At 44.9% G+C, this 16,125-nt stretch overlaps 1 protein-coding gene and 1 long non-coding RNA gene across 5 annotated transcripts in view; one reads left to right on the top strand and one right to left on the bottom strand.

The window, feature by feature from the left end:
• FGD5 (FYVE, RhoGEF and PH domain containing 5) overlaps positions 1–16,125 on the top strand; it is a 122,160-nt gene that overhangs the window by 103,289 nt on the left and 2,746 nt on the right. For both annotated transcript variants that reach the window (XM_023250049.2, XM_023250048.2), the window contains exons 13-19: positions 1,693–1,776; positions 2,876–2,955; positions 4,576–4,675; positions 5,016–5,153; positions 5,628–5,757; positions 6,583–6,713; positions 11,848–11,976. In XM_023250049.2, coding sequence (XP_023105817.1) covers positions 1,693–1,776; positions 2,876–2,955; positions 4,576–4,675; positions 5,016–5,153; positions 5,628–5,757; positions 6,583–6,713; positions 11,848–11,976 — 792 coding nt within the window. The remainder of the gene's footprint in view (positions 1–1,692; positions 1,777–2,875; positions 2,956–4,575; positions 4,676–5,015; positions 5,154–5,627; positions 5,758–6,582; positions 6,714–11,847; positions 11,977–16,125) is intronic.
• Positions 1,355–16,125, bottom strand: part of LOC102899806 — a 30,440-nt gene continuing 15,669 nt past the window's right edge. The window contains exons 1-5 of one of the 3 annotated variants that reach the window (XR_006593975.1): positions 12,479–13,727; positions 8,309–8,493; positions 6,551–6,673; positions 5,673–5,868; positions 1,355–1,391 (exon numbers count right to left, since the gene is read on the bottom strand). This is a non-coding gene — a long non-coding RNA (uncharacterized LOC102899806). Of the gene's footprint in view, positions 1,392–5,672; positions 5,869–6,550; positions 6,674–7,854; positions 8,049–8,308; positions 8,494–12,478; positions 13,728–16,125 lie in introns of those variants that run through there. The other 2 variants (XR_002740373.2, XR_002153428.3) reach the window with 2 other exon arrangements.

Below are 16,125 nucleotides of genomic sequence, written 5' to 3'. Positions count from 1 at the left end.
TTGTGACAGAAACTGTATGACCTGCAAAGACTTAAATATTTACTATCTAGCCCTTTATTAAAAGTTTTCTGGCTCCTGGTCTACTCCCAACTCTGGTTAGAGACAGTGAGGTCCAGAGAGAGGAAGGGTTTGCCTGAGTCCACCCAGCGGCTCTGTGTCCAAGCCAGGTGTCCCACACTGCTCTTGTTGGCATATTGGGATGTTGGGATCCTAAGAGCTGGAGGCAGGAAGCCTCATCTATTCTTTTCTCTCCCTCAGCAGACTCTTTACAGGGAGAGGAAGTGCTAATCCTGAGTTCTTGCTCTGTTTCAGCCCCTTAGATGCCTTGTCCTGTTCAGTCTTTGCAACACCCCTAGTTTACACTGGCTCCTACATACAGTGGGCTCACTGGGGCCATTCTCTGTCTCGGCATCTGTAATATGGTAGGGGCAGCAATGACCCCTTCTTTGCAGGGAGGAAGCTGGGGCTCAGAGAGAGAGAAATGGCCTGTCCACAGTCACACAGCTGCTACAGAGCAGAGTGAAGACTGATGTGTCTTTTCAAACCGTAAACCTTTTAGCTAAACAGAAACGCTCTCCCCTAAGGAGGTGAGGGGACTTGCACTATGTTCCTTCTGGTCTGCCTTGCTTGGGGGCAAGGAGCTTCAATTGTTCAGTTAGCAAATATTAATTGAGTACCTACTGTGGTCACTGGAGGTACACCAGTGACCAGGACCCACCAGCTTTCTATGCTCAAGGAGCTTCCTCCCTCCCTCTCTCTCTTCCTTCCTTGACTATACTTTACGGAGTCTTCATTTACAGAGTAAAATGCATCAATCTTAAGTGTATATATCTGCCTATTGACTAATGTGTATCATTGTGTAACCACCCTCTGGATCAAGATACAGAATATTTCTTTTTTTTTTTTTTTAATGTTTCTTTATTTTTGAAGGAGAGAGAAACAGAGTATGAGCTGGGGAGGGGCAGAGAGAGAGGGAGACACAGAATCCCAAGCAGGCTCCAGGCTCTGAGCTGACAGCACAGAGCCCAATGTGGGGCTTGAACCCATGAACCGTGAGATCACGACCCGAGCCAAAGTCGGCGCTTAACCGACTGAGCCATCCAGGCGCCCCAAGATACAGAATATTTCTTGAATGTTCACCTGTGCCTCTTAGCACTCACTTCCTCCACCCCTGTTCGGGCAACCATTGGCCTAATTTCCATCACTACAGGTTAGCTTTGCCTCATCTGGTACTTCATATAAATGTTATGAAACAGTGTATCCTCCTCTGTGTCTGGCTTCTTTCACTTGGCATGTCTTCGAAATTCACCCATGCTGTCGTGTGTAGCATCAGTTCCTTTTGGTTGCTACGTAGTACTCCACAGTGCTACCTGGTTCTTTGATGCAGTCACCTGTTGAGTAGACATTTGGGTCGTTTCCACTATTTGGCTCTTATGAATAAAGCCTCTGTGAACATTCCTGCACTTGACTTTTTGTGGACATCTGCATTTATTTCCTCTTTAAGTTTCTACCTAGGAGTGGAATTTCAGGGAAAGGACTCACATTTTAGCTCAGAGTGGTTATGCTCTCCTGTGGGGGGTCACTGGGGAATGCAGGATGCCTCTGCTCCCCAGAGGTCAGTGATCCTCCAGGACACAGCCTACGTTGCCTTCTGGGGTCAAGACACGTCTGATGGGATTTCCTTCTCCCCAGATGAGTGATGTGCTCCTATACACGTATCCCCAGAAAGATGGGAAGTACCGGCTGAAGAACACGTTGTCAATGGCCAGCATGAAGGTAAATGCTTGGTGTTAAGCACCCTGTTGGGTGGGTGGAGGGAGACCCCAGGGGAGGAGAGATAGCATCCCCGCTTCTAGGAGCCCACATACCAGTGGGACCAGTGGGAAGAGGCAGCCCCAAGGAAACAGCGTTATATTGTGGGTTACAGCAGGAGAGGGGAGAGGGTAGGAGGACTACCTGGAGGAGGGGCACTGAGTCCCTTATGGTAGATAATATTTGGACAGATGGGGAAGAGGAAAAGGCATCCTAAAAAAAGGGCAATTCATAAGGAAACCCTTGGAGGGAGGAAACAAAGTGGGGGTATGGCAAAGTTTTTTAAATTGTGATAAAATATACATAACATAAAATGTACCTGTTAACCATTTTTAAGCATACAGTTTAGCGGCATTACGCACATTCACACTGTTGTGCAACCGTCACTACCATTCATTTCTAGAACTTTTCTATCATCCCTAGATGAAATTCTCCCCATTGAACACTAACTCCCTATTCCTCCAGCCCCCTACCCCTGGCACCCACCATCCTACTTTCTGTCTCTAGGAATTTGCTCTAGATAATTCACATGAGTAGAATCATACAGTATTTGTCTTTTTGTGACTGGCCCATTTCAGCACAGTGTCCTCAAGGTGAGTTCATGTTGCAGCCTGTGTCAGAATTTCCTTACTTTTTTATGGTTTAATGATATTCCGTTGTACATATAGACCATTTTTGTTTTTCCATTCATCCATAGATGGACACTTGAGTTGCTTCCACCTTTTGGCTATTGTGAATAATGCTGCTATGAACATGGTATACGGGGATCACTTTGAGACCCCGCTTTCAATCCTTTTAGGTGCATACCCACTTTCTTAGGGGTGGATGGGTGCCTACAGACCACACAGTTGGAGCCGGCACTCCCCTCTCCACAGACGCACGCACACACACACACACACACACACACACACACACACACACCCTGTACCATCAAACAAAAGTTTACCCTTTGCAGATGAGGAAACTCAGGCTCAGAGAGGGACAGTGGTAGGACCAAGAGAAGAATCCAGTCTATGGTTGCCCCTCCCTGCCCCTGCCCTGAGGGGCTGCTTTGATTTTCCAGGTCAGCCGCCCTGTGATGGAGAAAGTGCCCTATGCCCTAAAGATTGAGACTTCCCAGTCCTGCCTGACTCTATCTGCCAGGTATGGGGAAGTGGGTAGAGGGAGGGTCTGGGGGATAGGGACACAGGATTTTATAGGTGTTAAAGTTTGGAATAACAAGCTGAATGAGTCATTTCTATTTGGTATTATTTTGGGTCTAAGGACTTATTTTTTAGAGCCTCTTCTTTTAAATACAATAATAACAATATCTCATGTTTGTAAAAGTCTATGGATTATTGATTGGGTCTTTACAGTAATGCAAGTAAAGAAGTTAAGGTGAGCAAAAAACGCATTGTGCACCTTAGTTCATAAAGTGGTCAGCTTTTAGGCTTTCATGCCCGGAGATTGAGAGAAAAACATAATGAGTGAGCATTCATCATTTGCCTTTCCCTGGTTTGGGGGTGTGGCCTTTTTCTCAGAAGGGTCTGTGTTTTCTCCAGGCCTTCAGGCTGCCCAGGGACCCTGCCTCACTCACTATGGGCAGCAAGAGAGCTTCCCCCTCCCTCTTTCAGGGCAAGGCCAGCTCCAGCTCTCTAGGCTCAGAAACCAGGGAGGTGTGGCTTCTGCTAGGGCCACTGTGGGGGCTGAGACAGGGTCACCAAGGCATGGGTGTCTCCCCTCACAGCTGATATGTGACCCTGGCAGGAGGCAGCAATGCCCTCTGTGTGGCGTAGTGCACATCACGTTCTCATGCAAATGCATTTGCTCATTTAGCATTTATTAGCCACTCCTCAGTCCCAGGCCCTGTGCTGAGGACACAGATTTAAACCTTGATGTGCTCAGGGAGAAGCTCACATTAAGGGCGGGAGAGTTGTGTACCAATTACAACGTAGAGCATAACTGCAGTAATAGTTAAGTGTTGATGACACGAGTAGCATGCACTGGGCACCTGCCCGGTCTCAGGCACCTCCTCTGACCCCATCGCCACCCTACCCACCCCCTACCCCCTGTCCCTCCTTCCCAGGCCAAAGGGATGCCTTATCCTGGCTTTCCTGGGGCAGACCACACACTTACGCAAGGTGGGAGCGACACCTAGTGGGTCCTGGGAGAATTTCCACCACTCTGCCTCTTGGGGCAGAGCTCAAAGCTCAGGCAACCCTGAAGGGCAGGGTGTGGAGTGGGAATTTGGGAAGTCATCTTGTTGGGGAGGGGGTGTCTGGGAAGCTATGTGGGAAAATGAGGAGGAAGATAGAGAGACGAGGATGTTGATATTTTCCAACTTCACCTAGCCATCCCCTCCCCATGTACACAGCCCTCTGCACCCTGTCCCCTGTCCCTCCTCAAGTGTGGGACTGTCTACATCTTCCTAATGCCCCTTGCTTTTGCATGGTGCTTTGCCATTAACAAAGTCCACCCATGTCCCACATGTCATTTCTTCCCACAACAGTACTGGGAGTTAGAGGGATAGTGTTGACAGTGCCATTTACAGGTAAAGAAGCAGGCCCAGAGGACAGCTAGCATGCCCTGGCCACCCTTCTAGTAGATGGAGGTGCTGAGTTACGATCCTAGGCTGATCTGGCAGGTGGCCAGTGCTCGGTGGGATTTCAGACACTGACAGGCACAGCCAGGGGAAATGTGGGGGGACCTGATCTACACTGAGAAGCAGAGGCAGAGCCGCCGTGCACACCTGCATGCCTTGTTCACGCCAGCTTGTGTCCACAGCTCCTGTGCTGAGCGAGATGAATGGCACAGCTGTCTGAGTAGAGCCCTCCCTGAGGATTACAAGGCCCAGGCTCTGGCTGCCTTTCACCACAGCGTGGAGGTGAGTGGAGGGCCCTGAGACCCACCTGATGCCAGTCTCCCAGCCCTGGGTTTCCCTGGGCACCCATACACCCAGGAGGACTCTCAGCTCCTTCCATCACACCCCTTCTCCTTCCCTTCCCACCACACTCCCCCACAGCCAGGCAGTCACTGTGCAGCCCAAATACAGCACTTCCCATTGGCTCTGTTTCTGACCCAAGGTTAGGATCCTGGAAGCCACCGTGTGGTGGAGGGGGTTGTAGAATTAGGATCTACCCTACACGTACACATCCTGCACAGGAAAGAGGGCACCCATCTAGCTATCTCCTGACCACATTGCTCACCCGATTCCTTTGTTCCAGATACGGGAGAGGCTGGGGGTCAGCTTGGGGGAGAGGCCCCCCACCCTGGTGCCTGTCACACATGTTATGATGTGCATGAACTGTGGCTGTGACTTCTCCCTCACCCTGAGGCGTCATCACTGCCACGCCTGTGGCAAGGTGAGTCACCTCACCTGGGTGAGTGTGTACATAGAGTCGTGTGGGGTTGGCTGTCAGGGATATCCAGCAGCTACTGAGTGTCAGGCCCAGGGAAGGGTGTTTTCACACCAACCCTGCGAGGTAGAGATTGTTAATACCTATTTTACTGATGGTCTCAAACCAGGGCTCCAAATCCCATTTCACTATACCACCGTACTCCCAAAAGACAACCATAGCACACATGGTTATTGTCCCAGGAGAAAACGTATCACGTCCTGGTTAAGGACTCATCAGAAAAACTGATAAAAACACTTGCACAGAAACTCTGTACCTTCACAATGGAAAAGCAGGGCGATCCGACACAGTTCTGTGCTCAGAACACGGGGTCCCTGGAGAGGTGGGGTGGGGGGGTTGGAAGAGGGGAGGGGATGCTGGCCCTCTGCACATGCAGAGGGTGAGAACCATTCCAATGTGTGTCCCCAACTGGGCCTGCAGATCGTGTGCCGGAATTGTTCGAGAAACAAGTACCCCCTGAAGTACCTCAAGGACCGGATGGCCAAGGTCTGTGATGGCTGCTATGGGGAGCTGAAGAAGAGGGGCGGGGATGTCCCAGGCATGATGAGAGGTAACCTGGGGACACCATCTCCATTCTTCCAGGTGGCCCACGTGGCTTCTCGCCGGCCCGTGGTTGGTGCCTGAAACCACTTTTCTGGGGAGGCTTAGAACAAAAGCAGTCCTGAAGGAAGAAAGAGGGGTTTAAACCATACCTGGGGGACCATTTCCCAAAATAGTGGTTCCACACTAAATCAATAGGCACTGCCAGAGGAAGCGTTCTGCAGGCAGCTAAGCTTGGGAAACGCTGGGTCAGTGCATCTCTGTGAAGGGGATGGTAGGCATGGTGACTCATGGTTACTTTGCCATAGCGGCCCTCTTTTTGAAAATGTTCTGTAGGCCTGTGTTCTATGGGACTTTTTCAGGATAAGGATTATAAAACGGATAGCAGAGGAGTTGTGGATCAGGGAAGGGCTGAGGGCTCTTTGATTGAGAAAGGAACCTGGGGAAGCTGTGCTAGCCCTTGAGAGACTGGGCTCAGGGTCCAGGCTTTGTCCAAGCAGGGTCAGGCCAGAGGGACAGCAAGTGTATCCTGGACCTAAAACCAAAGATTTCTCCTCTCTGGAGCCCCCCGAGGCCATCACAGAGGACAGCCCAGGTGAAGAAGGGATAGCCAGCACCCAGAAAAAGCCTTCCTTCTTGGCTCCCATGGCCTTTGTGTCAGTAGATAGAGTGTGCCTGTTCTTCTGGTCACACCTAACCCCCATCATGAAGCTGATTTCCATCGCAGGAGGGACCAGGAGCTCTAATTTTACAGGAATTGGCATTCCAAAGCAAGATGCATGCCTGTCTGCATGGACACTCACCTCCATTCCTCCATGGCTTGTCTTGGTTACAGAGCGGCCCGTGAGCATGAGCTTTCCCCTGTCCTCCCCACGCTTCTCGAGCAGTGCCTTCTCGTCCGTCTTCCACAGCATCAACCCCTCAACCTTCAAGAAGCAGAAGAAAGTTCCTTCAGCCCTGACTGAGGTAAGGCAGGTAGACTGCCTGTGTGGGAGGCAAGGGATTTAGAAGGTTCATGGCCTTCCTCGGACAGGGTCAGAACCTGCCCCAGGCTGACTGAACTTTACAGGACAAAGAGAATTCCTAACATGAGACATTCTAGCTACAAGGAGTAACTCACCACTAACAGGGCCTGTCTTCTGGGCGTGACTGAGAACATGTCTGATTGGTGGCAGAAGGCAGGACCCCAAATGGTTGTGGATGGTGCTAGAAGCCTTTCCCATTCCTCTCTCCCCTTCTCCCCTCCAAGTGTTTCTTTTTTTCTCCTTACTTTCTTTCCTGTCACATAGCCTGGACCAGGTCAGGTCCCCAGCAGTGGTGCACAGATCACTGGGGCTCTTGCACAGATCACTGGTACTCTTCTGACTAAAACAGCTACAGTCCTGACTTTGCACTCCCCGGCAGGCCCTTGGAACTGTGCCATCCACTCAGCCTGTGGGTCCCAAATGGCCTCAGGTGCTGAGCCTCCTGGAGGGTGTGGGACTCTGTGCAGGAAACCTCAGCGTTGGTTAAACTCAAGTCCGTTCTGTAAGGAGGGCCAGATTCTATGTTTATATTCTGATCACAACCACAAACAATTGTGTGCCCGTGAATATACAAGCTGTCAAAAGAGCATGATCAGCTGTTTCCAAGTTTTTGCATTAATATTCATTATTGAGTAGCTGGTGGCAAGGGTTTTAAGAAGTGTTAGGGTATGAAATATTTAAAGAGGCACTGTTCTATTCATTAACTTAATACCTTTGCATATTAAAAATCTTGGGAATAACACGTGGTAAAAAAATTTTTTTCAGAACACAAAGGAATACCTGATGAAACGTACGTTTTTCTCTCCCTCCCTGAACTCCAGTCCCACCACCCCCAGAAGTAACCATGAAGTTTCTTATGGATCCTTCCAGAAATTTTAATGCATATACATAATAAAGGTGCACATTCATAGATCCTCTTTTTTTTTTTACCCGAAATACAACAAATTGTACTAAATCTTCTGTACATTTTCACACTTCATTTCTCTTAACTATCATTCCACATTTGCTGACACATGCAGATCTCACACGTTTTGCATCGTGTGGTTGTAAGTCATCCCTTTCCAGTAATTAGAAAAGATCACCTCTCACTCCTTCTGTGGTGGCTCACAGAACCCGAGTGTTCCACGGGCACAGAGTTTGAGAACCACTGCTCTTAGCCTTCCAGAGTCGAGCAGCTCTGATGCTGGTGCCCCAGCCAGCCCTTTAGTAATTTTTGCTTAAAGTGACAACCTTTTTATTATCCAGCAAAGATTACACTTAGTGGGATTTGCAGCAGCCCCAGGAGAAATGTGCCCCACCCTACCCCCCACTGCCCTGTCCCCTTCCCCCAGGAGCACCATCTCCGCAGCAAGCCCTACTCCCCATGAGAAAGTCTGCAGAAATGCTGCCTCCTGAGCATCTGCCAGAAAGGGAGGTTGCAGAATCGGTTTCTTCCAATGTGTTCTGTCCACTCTGCCTTTCCTCACTCTATGAGCTGCCCCAACAGGGCAAGTGCCAGGAGAGAAAGCTCGTGTCTGGTTCTAGGAGTCTTGGAACCTGTGGTGGAGACAGACTCCTTTCCTGGTACTTCTCAAAACAGCCCAGGCTGGTGGTGGCCTCCTTTCCCTTCAGTAAAGTTCATCGACCTTCAGAGTACTTGCCAAGAGATCCAAGTTCTTATCTTCTCTTCAGCTAGGTAGGGATTTGACCTTTGGTAGATACCTCCGTGCCTCCAGGCCCATCTGTAAAATGGGAAAGTCAGATTAAATTATTTCCAAACCTGGCCTTCTTTCTCCAATAGTAAGATTAGTATTTATGAGCAGTTCCTGTAGGCCAGGCACTATACCTGTCAGGCATCTGTCTTGTGTCATTTAATCCCAGTTTTAATAACAGGGAAACTGAGACTTCAAAGAAGTAATTGCCCACATTGCCCATCAAATAACTGGGAGAACCTGGACTGGAGCCCCAGACTGGTATTACTCTACACCTGTGTTCTGAACCTCCACATAAAGACTGTGCAACAGACAAGTACTGCTTCTAATAACAACAGGAGTTAACATTCCCCCTTAGGCAGACCTTTTAAGTAAACATTAAAAAGAGGATCCATCTTTAAGATCCATCCTCTTATCCTTTTAGTATAAGAGATAAGCTTAAAAGTATAAGAATCAATGTTTTGAACATGTATGTGTGGAGTTTTTTAAAGTTTTTCTTTAAATTCCAGTTTACAGCGCAATATTAGTTTCAGGTATACAATATAGTGATTCAGTACTTACATACAACACCTGGGGCTCCTCATGACCAGTGCCCTCCTAATCTCCATCACCTATCTCCCCTATTCCTCTACCCACCTCCCCTCCAGTAACCATCAGTTTGTTCTATGTAGTTAAGAGTCTGTTTCTTGGTTTGTCTCTTGTTTCCCCCTTTGCTCATTTGTTTTGTTTCTTAAATTCCACATATGAATGAAATCGTATGGTATTTGTCTTTTTCTGACTTATTTCACTTAGGATCATACTCTCTAGCTCCATCTGTGTTGTTGCAAATGGCAAGATTTCGTTCTTTTTCATGGCTAATATTCCATTGTATGTGTATACCACTTCTTTATCCATTCATCTAGTGTGATTGATAGATGGTAGGATAGTTCTATTTTTAACTTTTTGAGGAACCTCCATTCTGTTTTCCAGAGTGGCTGTACCAGTTTTCATTCCCACCAACAGTACACAAGGGTCCCCCTTTCTGCACATCCTTGCCAACACCTGTTGTTTCTTGTGTTGTTGATTTTAGCCATTCTGACAGGTGTGTGATGTTATCTCATTGTGGTTTTGTTTTGAATTTCCCTGATGGTAAGTGATGATGAACATCTTTTCACATGTTTGTTGGCCACATGTATGTCTTCTTTGGAGAAATGTCTGTTCAAGTTTTCTGCCCATTTTTTAATTGGGTTATTTGTTTTCTGGGTGTTGATTTGTATACATTCTTTATATATTTTGAATACTAACCCTTTATTGGATATGTCATTTGCAATATCTTCTCCCATTCAGTAGGTTGTATTTTAGTTTTATTGATTGTTTCATTTGCTGTGCAGAAGCTTCTTATTTTGAAATAACTCCAATAGTTTATTTTTGCTGTTGTTTCCCTTGCCTCAGGAGACATACCTAGAAAGAAGTTGCTATGGCCAATGTCAAAGAAATTACTGCCTATGTTCTCCTCTAGGATTTTGATGGTTTCCTGTCTCACATTTAGGTCTTTTATCCATTTTGAATTTATTTTTGTGTGTGGTGTAAGAAAGTGATCCAGTTTCAGTCTTTTGCATGTTGCCATCCAGTTTTCCCAACACTATTTGCTGACAGAAACAGTCTTTGTCCTGTTAGATATTCTTTCCTGCTTTGTCAAAGATTAATTGACCATATAGTTGTGGGCTCATTTCTGGGGTTTCTATTCTGTTACATTGATCTATGTTGTCTGTTTTTGTGCCGGTACCATACTTTTTTGATGACTACAGCTTTGTAATATAACTCAAAGTCTGGAATTGCAATGCCTCCAGCTTTGCTTTTCCTTTTCAAGATTGCTTTGGCTATTTGGGGACTTTTGTGGTTCCATACAAATTTTAGGATTGTTTGTTCTAAGTCTGTGATATTTTGATAGGGATTGCATGAAATGTATAGATTGCTTTGGGTAGTATAGACATTTTAGCAATATTTATTCTTCCAATCCATGAGCATGGAATGTCTTTCCATTTCTTTGTGTCTTCTTCAAATTTTTTATCATTATTCTATAGTTTTCAGAGTACACGTCTTTAATCTCTTTTGTTAGGTTTATTCCTAGGTATCTTATTATTTTTGATGCAATAGTAAATTGTAAATGAGATTCTTTAATTTCTCATGCAACAGATTTCTATACAATGATTTTGTGTTCTGCAATTTTACTGAATTTATTTTATCATTTCTAGCAGGTATTTGGTGGAGTCTTTTGGGTTTTCTATGTATAGTATCATGTCATCTGCAAATAGTGTAAGTTTTATTTCTTCCTTGCCAATTTGGATACCTTTTTTTTTGTAAGTAATCTCTACACCCAGCATGGATCTTGAACTCATGACCCTGAGATTGAGTCACATGGTCCACTGACTGAACCAGCCAGGCACCCCAGTTGGGATCCCTTTTATTTCTTTTTGTTATCTGATTGCTATGGCTAGGACTTGTAGTGCTGTGTTGCATAGAAGTAGTGAGAGTGGACATCCCTGTCTTGTTCCTGACCACAAAGGAAAAACTCTCAGTTTACCCTATTTAGGATGACACTAGATGTGTGTTTTTCATGTGGCCTTTGTCAAGGCATGTTTCCTCTAAACCTACTGGGTTGAGGGTTTTTATCATGAAAAGATGTACTTTGTCAAATGCTTTTTCTACATCTATTGAACTAATCATATGGTTCTTGTTCTTTTATTTTGTTAATGTGATGTGTTGATTGATTTGCAAATGTTGAACTACCCTTAAAACATAGGAATAAATCCCACTTGATTGTGGTGAATGATTTTTTTAATATATTGTTGGATTCGGTTTGCTAGTATTTTGTTGAGGATTTTTGCATCTATATTCACCAGAGATATTTGGCCTGTAGTTCTCTCTTTTGGTGGTGTCTTTATCTGGTTTTGATGTCAGGGTAATGCTGGCCTCATAAAATGAATTTGGGAATTTTCCTTCCTTTTCTGTTTTTTGGACTAGTTTGAGAAGAATAGGTATTAACTCTTATAGGAATCAGTTTTAGAGGGAAGAACCTTTCCCTCAAATATCTGCAGTTTCATGTTTTGGGGGCTTGGGAACTGGGAAGAGGGAGCCAAGAATCTGCAATACCACTCGGGACAGCACTCCCGAAGGCTGTTTTTGACTCTTGTGTTTCCTGGGTGCATTCAGTAAATCCTGTCTTAATCCCTGGTACTGTTTTGCTGCTTTTGAGGTACTGGATGTATCCTGAGACCTCATCCAAGTCTCAGATTTCAAAGCAGTATAAACACTCTCTGCCAACTGGTTTGCAGTGTCACTTTAGCTCTGTCTAAACTATGCCTACCACCTGCTGTCCTGACCACTCTGCTTCCCTTCTGTCAGGTGGCCGCCTCCGGAGAGGGCTCTGCCATCAGTGGCTATCTCAGCCGGTGCAAGAAAGGCAAGAGGCACTGGAAGAAGCTCTGGTTCGTCATCAAAGGCAAAGTGCTCTACACCTATATGGCCAGTGAGGTAGTGGCGATTCTTGCTTTCTCTCCTCTCATCTGTGACGGCCCTCAGGTTAAGCTCACGCCTCAGAATGTCCATTTGGGCATGCACAACACCCCGTCACCTGCAGGGCCATGTGAGGCCGGGATGCTGTTCCCATGTCATTCAAGTCTGTATCGAGCAATACCATGTGCTGAGTGCTGCTGTGGATACCCAACCACGTGTTGGTTCCAGATCTAAAGAATTGACCATTCCTCCATGGAGATAAGGCAGTACAGTGTGCAGACCTGTGTGTGCACCCAGGTGGTTTGAATGTCACAGGCCCAGCATCCAGCACAAGCCAAGCACTCTATAAGAGCAGGCTGCTTTCTGCTCTCCACCCGGTTGTTTGGGACAGAACTCAACAACTTAGAGAAAGCTACCACACTTTTGCTCCGTGCGTTTCTTTTATCAGGGAGCTACATTGCTTCATGGTAACACTTATACCAAATAAAACTTAAGTTTCTGTTTTTATAGATCATCTTACCTTTATGTCTTATAAAATGTAGGAGAGAGGGCCTTGGGAGTGAAGCTTGCTTCCAGAGTAGACAGGTGTGGGCTATGGTTATACAGCAGGGAGCTGTCTGGTCTTGACCCAGGCTGATTCTGTAGGATACTTTGGAAGATTTCCATGTCCAGGCCTCACCATCTGGTGGCTTCCATGGGCTAAACCCACTCTGAAAATTGGTCTTAGGGGCACCTGAGTGGCTCAGTCTGTTAAGCATCCGGCTCTTGATTTCTGCACTGACAGCACAGAGCCTGCTTGGGATTCTCTCTCTCCCCCTTTCTCTCTGCTCCTCCCCTGCTCTCTTTCTCTTTCTCTCAAAAATAAATGAATAATAATTAAAAAAAAAAAAAAAGCAAGAAAGAAAATGGGACTTGAATGTGCTTTGCTGCAGAGGGTGTGTGCTTTACCCCAGGAGGATGTTCACATCAGCACAAGGCTGGCCTTTCTACCCTGCCCCTGCCCCTGCCCCCCCCTCCTCCCCAATGCTGGCCAGTGTGCAGAGGGCACTTCCTTTTTCAGGGCATAAAGTTTCTCTCACAAAAGACCTGCAACTGTGATGGTTGCAGCCTGCTCCTTCCTCAGGGAATCCCAGAGGCTAGGAGGGACACAGACAGGCTCGGAGGGGGTACCCACTGTAGCCTGAGTGACTCAGATGCTGTGTGAGCCAAGCCCTCACTGACATGTCCATAGAGGAGCAGAGGATTTTTGAGCTAGGGAGAATTTTGATCTTTCCAGAACAAACTGAAATGTGATACAATGTCCACCTGCAGCCCAGAGCATCTTCCAAAGTAGGTATTGCGCAGGACGCTCACAGGAGTTCTCTAAAAACTGGGTTCTGAGGGAACCTTGAGTAGGCAGTTCGTGGGACTGCCTCACAGGAGTACTTCTCAGAATCTCTAATGTACCAAGGAGAGCTGTGGGTCTCTGAAATAAGGAGATTTCCCAAGCTGGCCTGACCATGGGCCCTTCCTCATGGAGCGTCCTGTGGAACCATTCCATCCCGTGGAACACTCTTTGGGAAGAAATGCAGGCTTAGACAGGTGAACAAAAGCCAGTGATGATTAAATAACCACCAAATAGAGGTGAGTCCTGTGTGAGAATGGAAAAGCCAGAGTCTCTAGGTCATGAGCAACAGTTGTCATGGAAGTGACACCCTAAGTTTGTTTTTTTTAATTTTTTTCATGTTTATTGATTTTGAGAGCGGGGGGAGTGGGAGAGGGGCAGCAAGAGAGGGAGAGAGAGAACCCCAAGCAGGCTCTGCACTGACAGCACAGAGCCTGATGCAGGGCTTGATCTCAGAAACCTCGAGATCATGACATGAGCTGAAATCAAGAGTCAGATGCTTAACCAACTGAGCCACCCAGGCGCCCCCCCGCCCCCTGCTAAGTTGATAGATGGATTTTAAGTATGCTTCCAAAGTAGTTTTTTCTATAGAGAGGAACTTGTACAATTTCTTAGTAAGGTCATATCACTGATAGCACTAAGCTCTCAAATTCCATCAAAGAAAAAAGGTTTGATAAAACAGATAGCCAGTTTTCACTGTCTATACTACCGTGAACTCCTGTCATGTACCTGTGTATCCCCCACCTCATTCCCTTCCACCAGAGATTAGTTTTATCTCTTTCAGATCTTCATATAAATGGAATCTCATACAAATGTGATTTCTTCCATTCAGCATGATGTGTTTGAGATTCACCTGTGTTTTTGAATACAGCAATAGGTCATTACATTTTATACTGAGTAGTATTCCATGTTGTGAACACATCACCATTTGTTTTCCCACTCATCAGTTGAAGGACATTTGGGTTGTTTCCAGTTTTGGGTTGTAATGAATGAAGCCACTTTAAACTTTTATATACAGGTTTTTATGTGAAAATAGGTTTTTTTATTTCACTTGGGTAGACACCTACAATTGGAATTTCTGGATCATAGGAAGGTATATGTTTGGTTTATCAGAAATTACAGACCTTTTGCAAAATTATCTACCATTTTACATCCCCCTCACATTTACATGTGAGATTTATGGTTGTTCCACATCTTTGTCAACGCTTGGTATTGTCAGTCTTTAATTTACTAGTATCTCAGTGTGGTTTTAGTTTAAATTTCCATAATGACTAATGATATTGTTAATGTGCTTATTGGCTATTTATGGATTTCCCTTTGAGAAGTGTCTGTTCAGATCTCTTAGACAATTTTTTAAGTAGGTTGTCTTCTTCTTATTGAGTTATAGGAGTTCTTTACATATCTTGGATACCAGTCTTTTGTCAGATAAATGTTTTGTGAACATTCTCTCCCTGTTTTTGGCTTGCCTGTGCATTTTCTTAATGAATGAATTTGTTCTGTTGTTTTGATGAACAGAAGTTTTAAACTTAACCAAATTTATCAGTATTTTCCTTTATGGCCATTGCTTTTCATATCATAAGAAACTTTTGTCTGCAGGTCACAAGTTGTTTCCCATATTTGCTTCTGACAACTTTAATGTTTCAGTTTTTACACTGAGGTCTATCTGAAATTAATTATTGAGTGTGGTGTGAGATAGGAGTTGAGGTTCATTTTTTTCCCAAATGGATATCCAGTTATTTGAGCACAACTCATTAAAAAAGATTTTCCTTTCCTTATAGGATTATTTGGTCCCTTTGTTAAATATCAAATGGCTAAATACATTTGGACCTATCTCTGGGTTTTCTATTCTGTTTCACTGATAATATTTACCAATTCTTATGCCACTGCCTTACTACCTTAATCACTAGAACTTTATAGTAAGTCTTGAAGTCAGGTTGCATAAGCCTCCAACATTTTTCTTTTTAAAGATTGTTTGGAGTATTCTAGGTATTTTGTGTTTCCATGTAAACTTGTCAATTCTACCAAAAAGCCTAAGATTATGACGGGGATTGTTGAAGCAACTTGGGGAGAATTGGCATCTTAACAATATTAAATCTTCAAATCTATGAACATGGTATAAATCTTCATGTATGTAGTTCTTTAATTTTTCCTTTTATGTTTTGGAGTTTTAGTATAGAGATCTTATACTTCTGTTCTTGCATTTTTGTTAACTTTATTCCTATTTTATTTTTTAGATGCTACTTTGTTGTTTTTCTTTTTGGATGCTATATTGAATGGCATTTATTTGCTAGTTACTTGCTGCTAGTACACAGATATAAAAAAAAAATGATTATGCTGTGACCTTGCTAAATTATTGGTTCTAGTAGTTGTTTTATAATCAAACAAGCCCTTTGCAAGCATAGATCGTTTAACTTCTTTTTCTTATCTTTATGTCTTTCTCCTTCTTGCTGTACTGCAATGGCTAGGAACTCCAGTATAATCTTGAATTTATTTGGTGGGAGCAAGTACCCTCTTGCCTTATTCCCAATCTTAGAGGAAAAGCATTCAGTATTTCACTCTTAAGTAAGATGTTAGCTGTAGTTATTTTACGGATGCCCTCAGATTAAGGAAGTCCCCTTCTAATCCTAGTTTGCGGAGGTTTTTGTTAAATCATGAATCGATATTGAATTTTGTCAGATTCTTTTTCTGGTCCAGCAGTCTTTGAAAATTGATTCCCTTTTATATACAACCTCAGCTCCCCCTCCTTCTCTTCCCACAGCCTTCTTAGCTAATTATATTTTAAC

This window comes from Felis catus, chromosome A2, assembly GCF_018350175.1.
Source record: "Felis catus isolate Fca126 chromosome A2, F.catus_Fca126_mat1.0, whole genome shotgun sequence".
In the NCBI taxonomy this organism is placed as follows: domain Eukaryota; kingdom Metazoa; phylum Chordata; class Mammalia; order Carnivora; family Felidae; genus Felis; species Felis catus.
The sequence above is the reverse complement of the archived record's forward strand: the minus strand, read 5'-3'. Positions and strand labels throughout refer to the sequence as shown.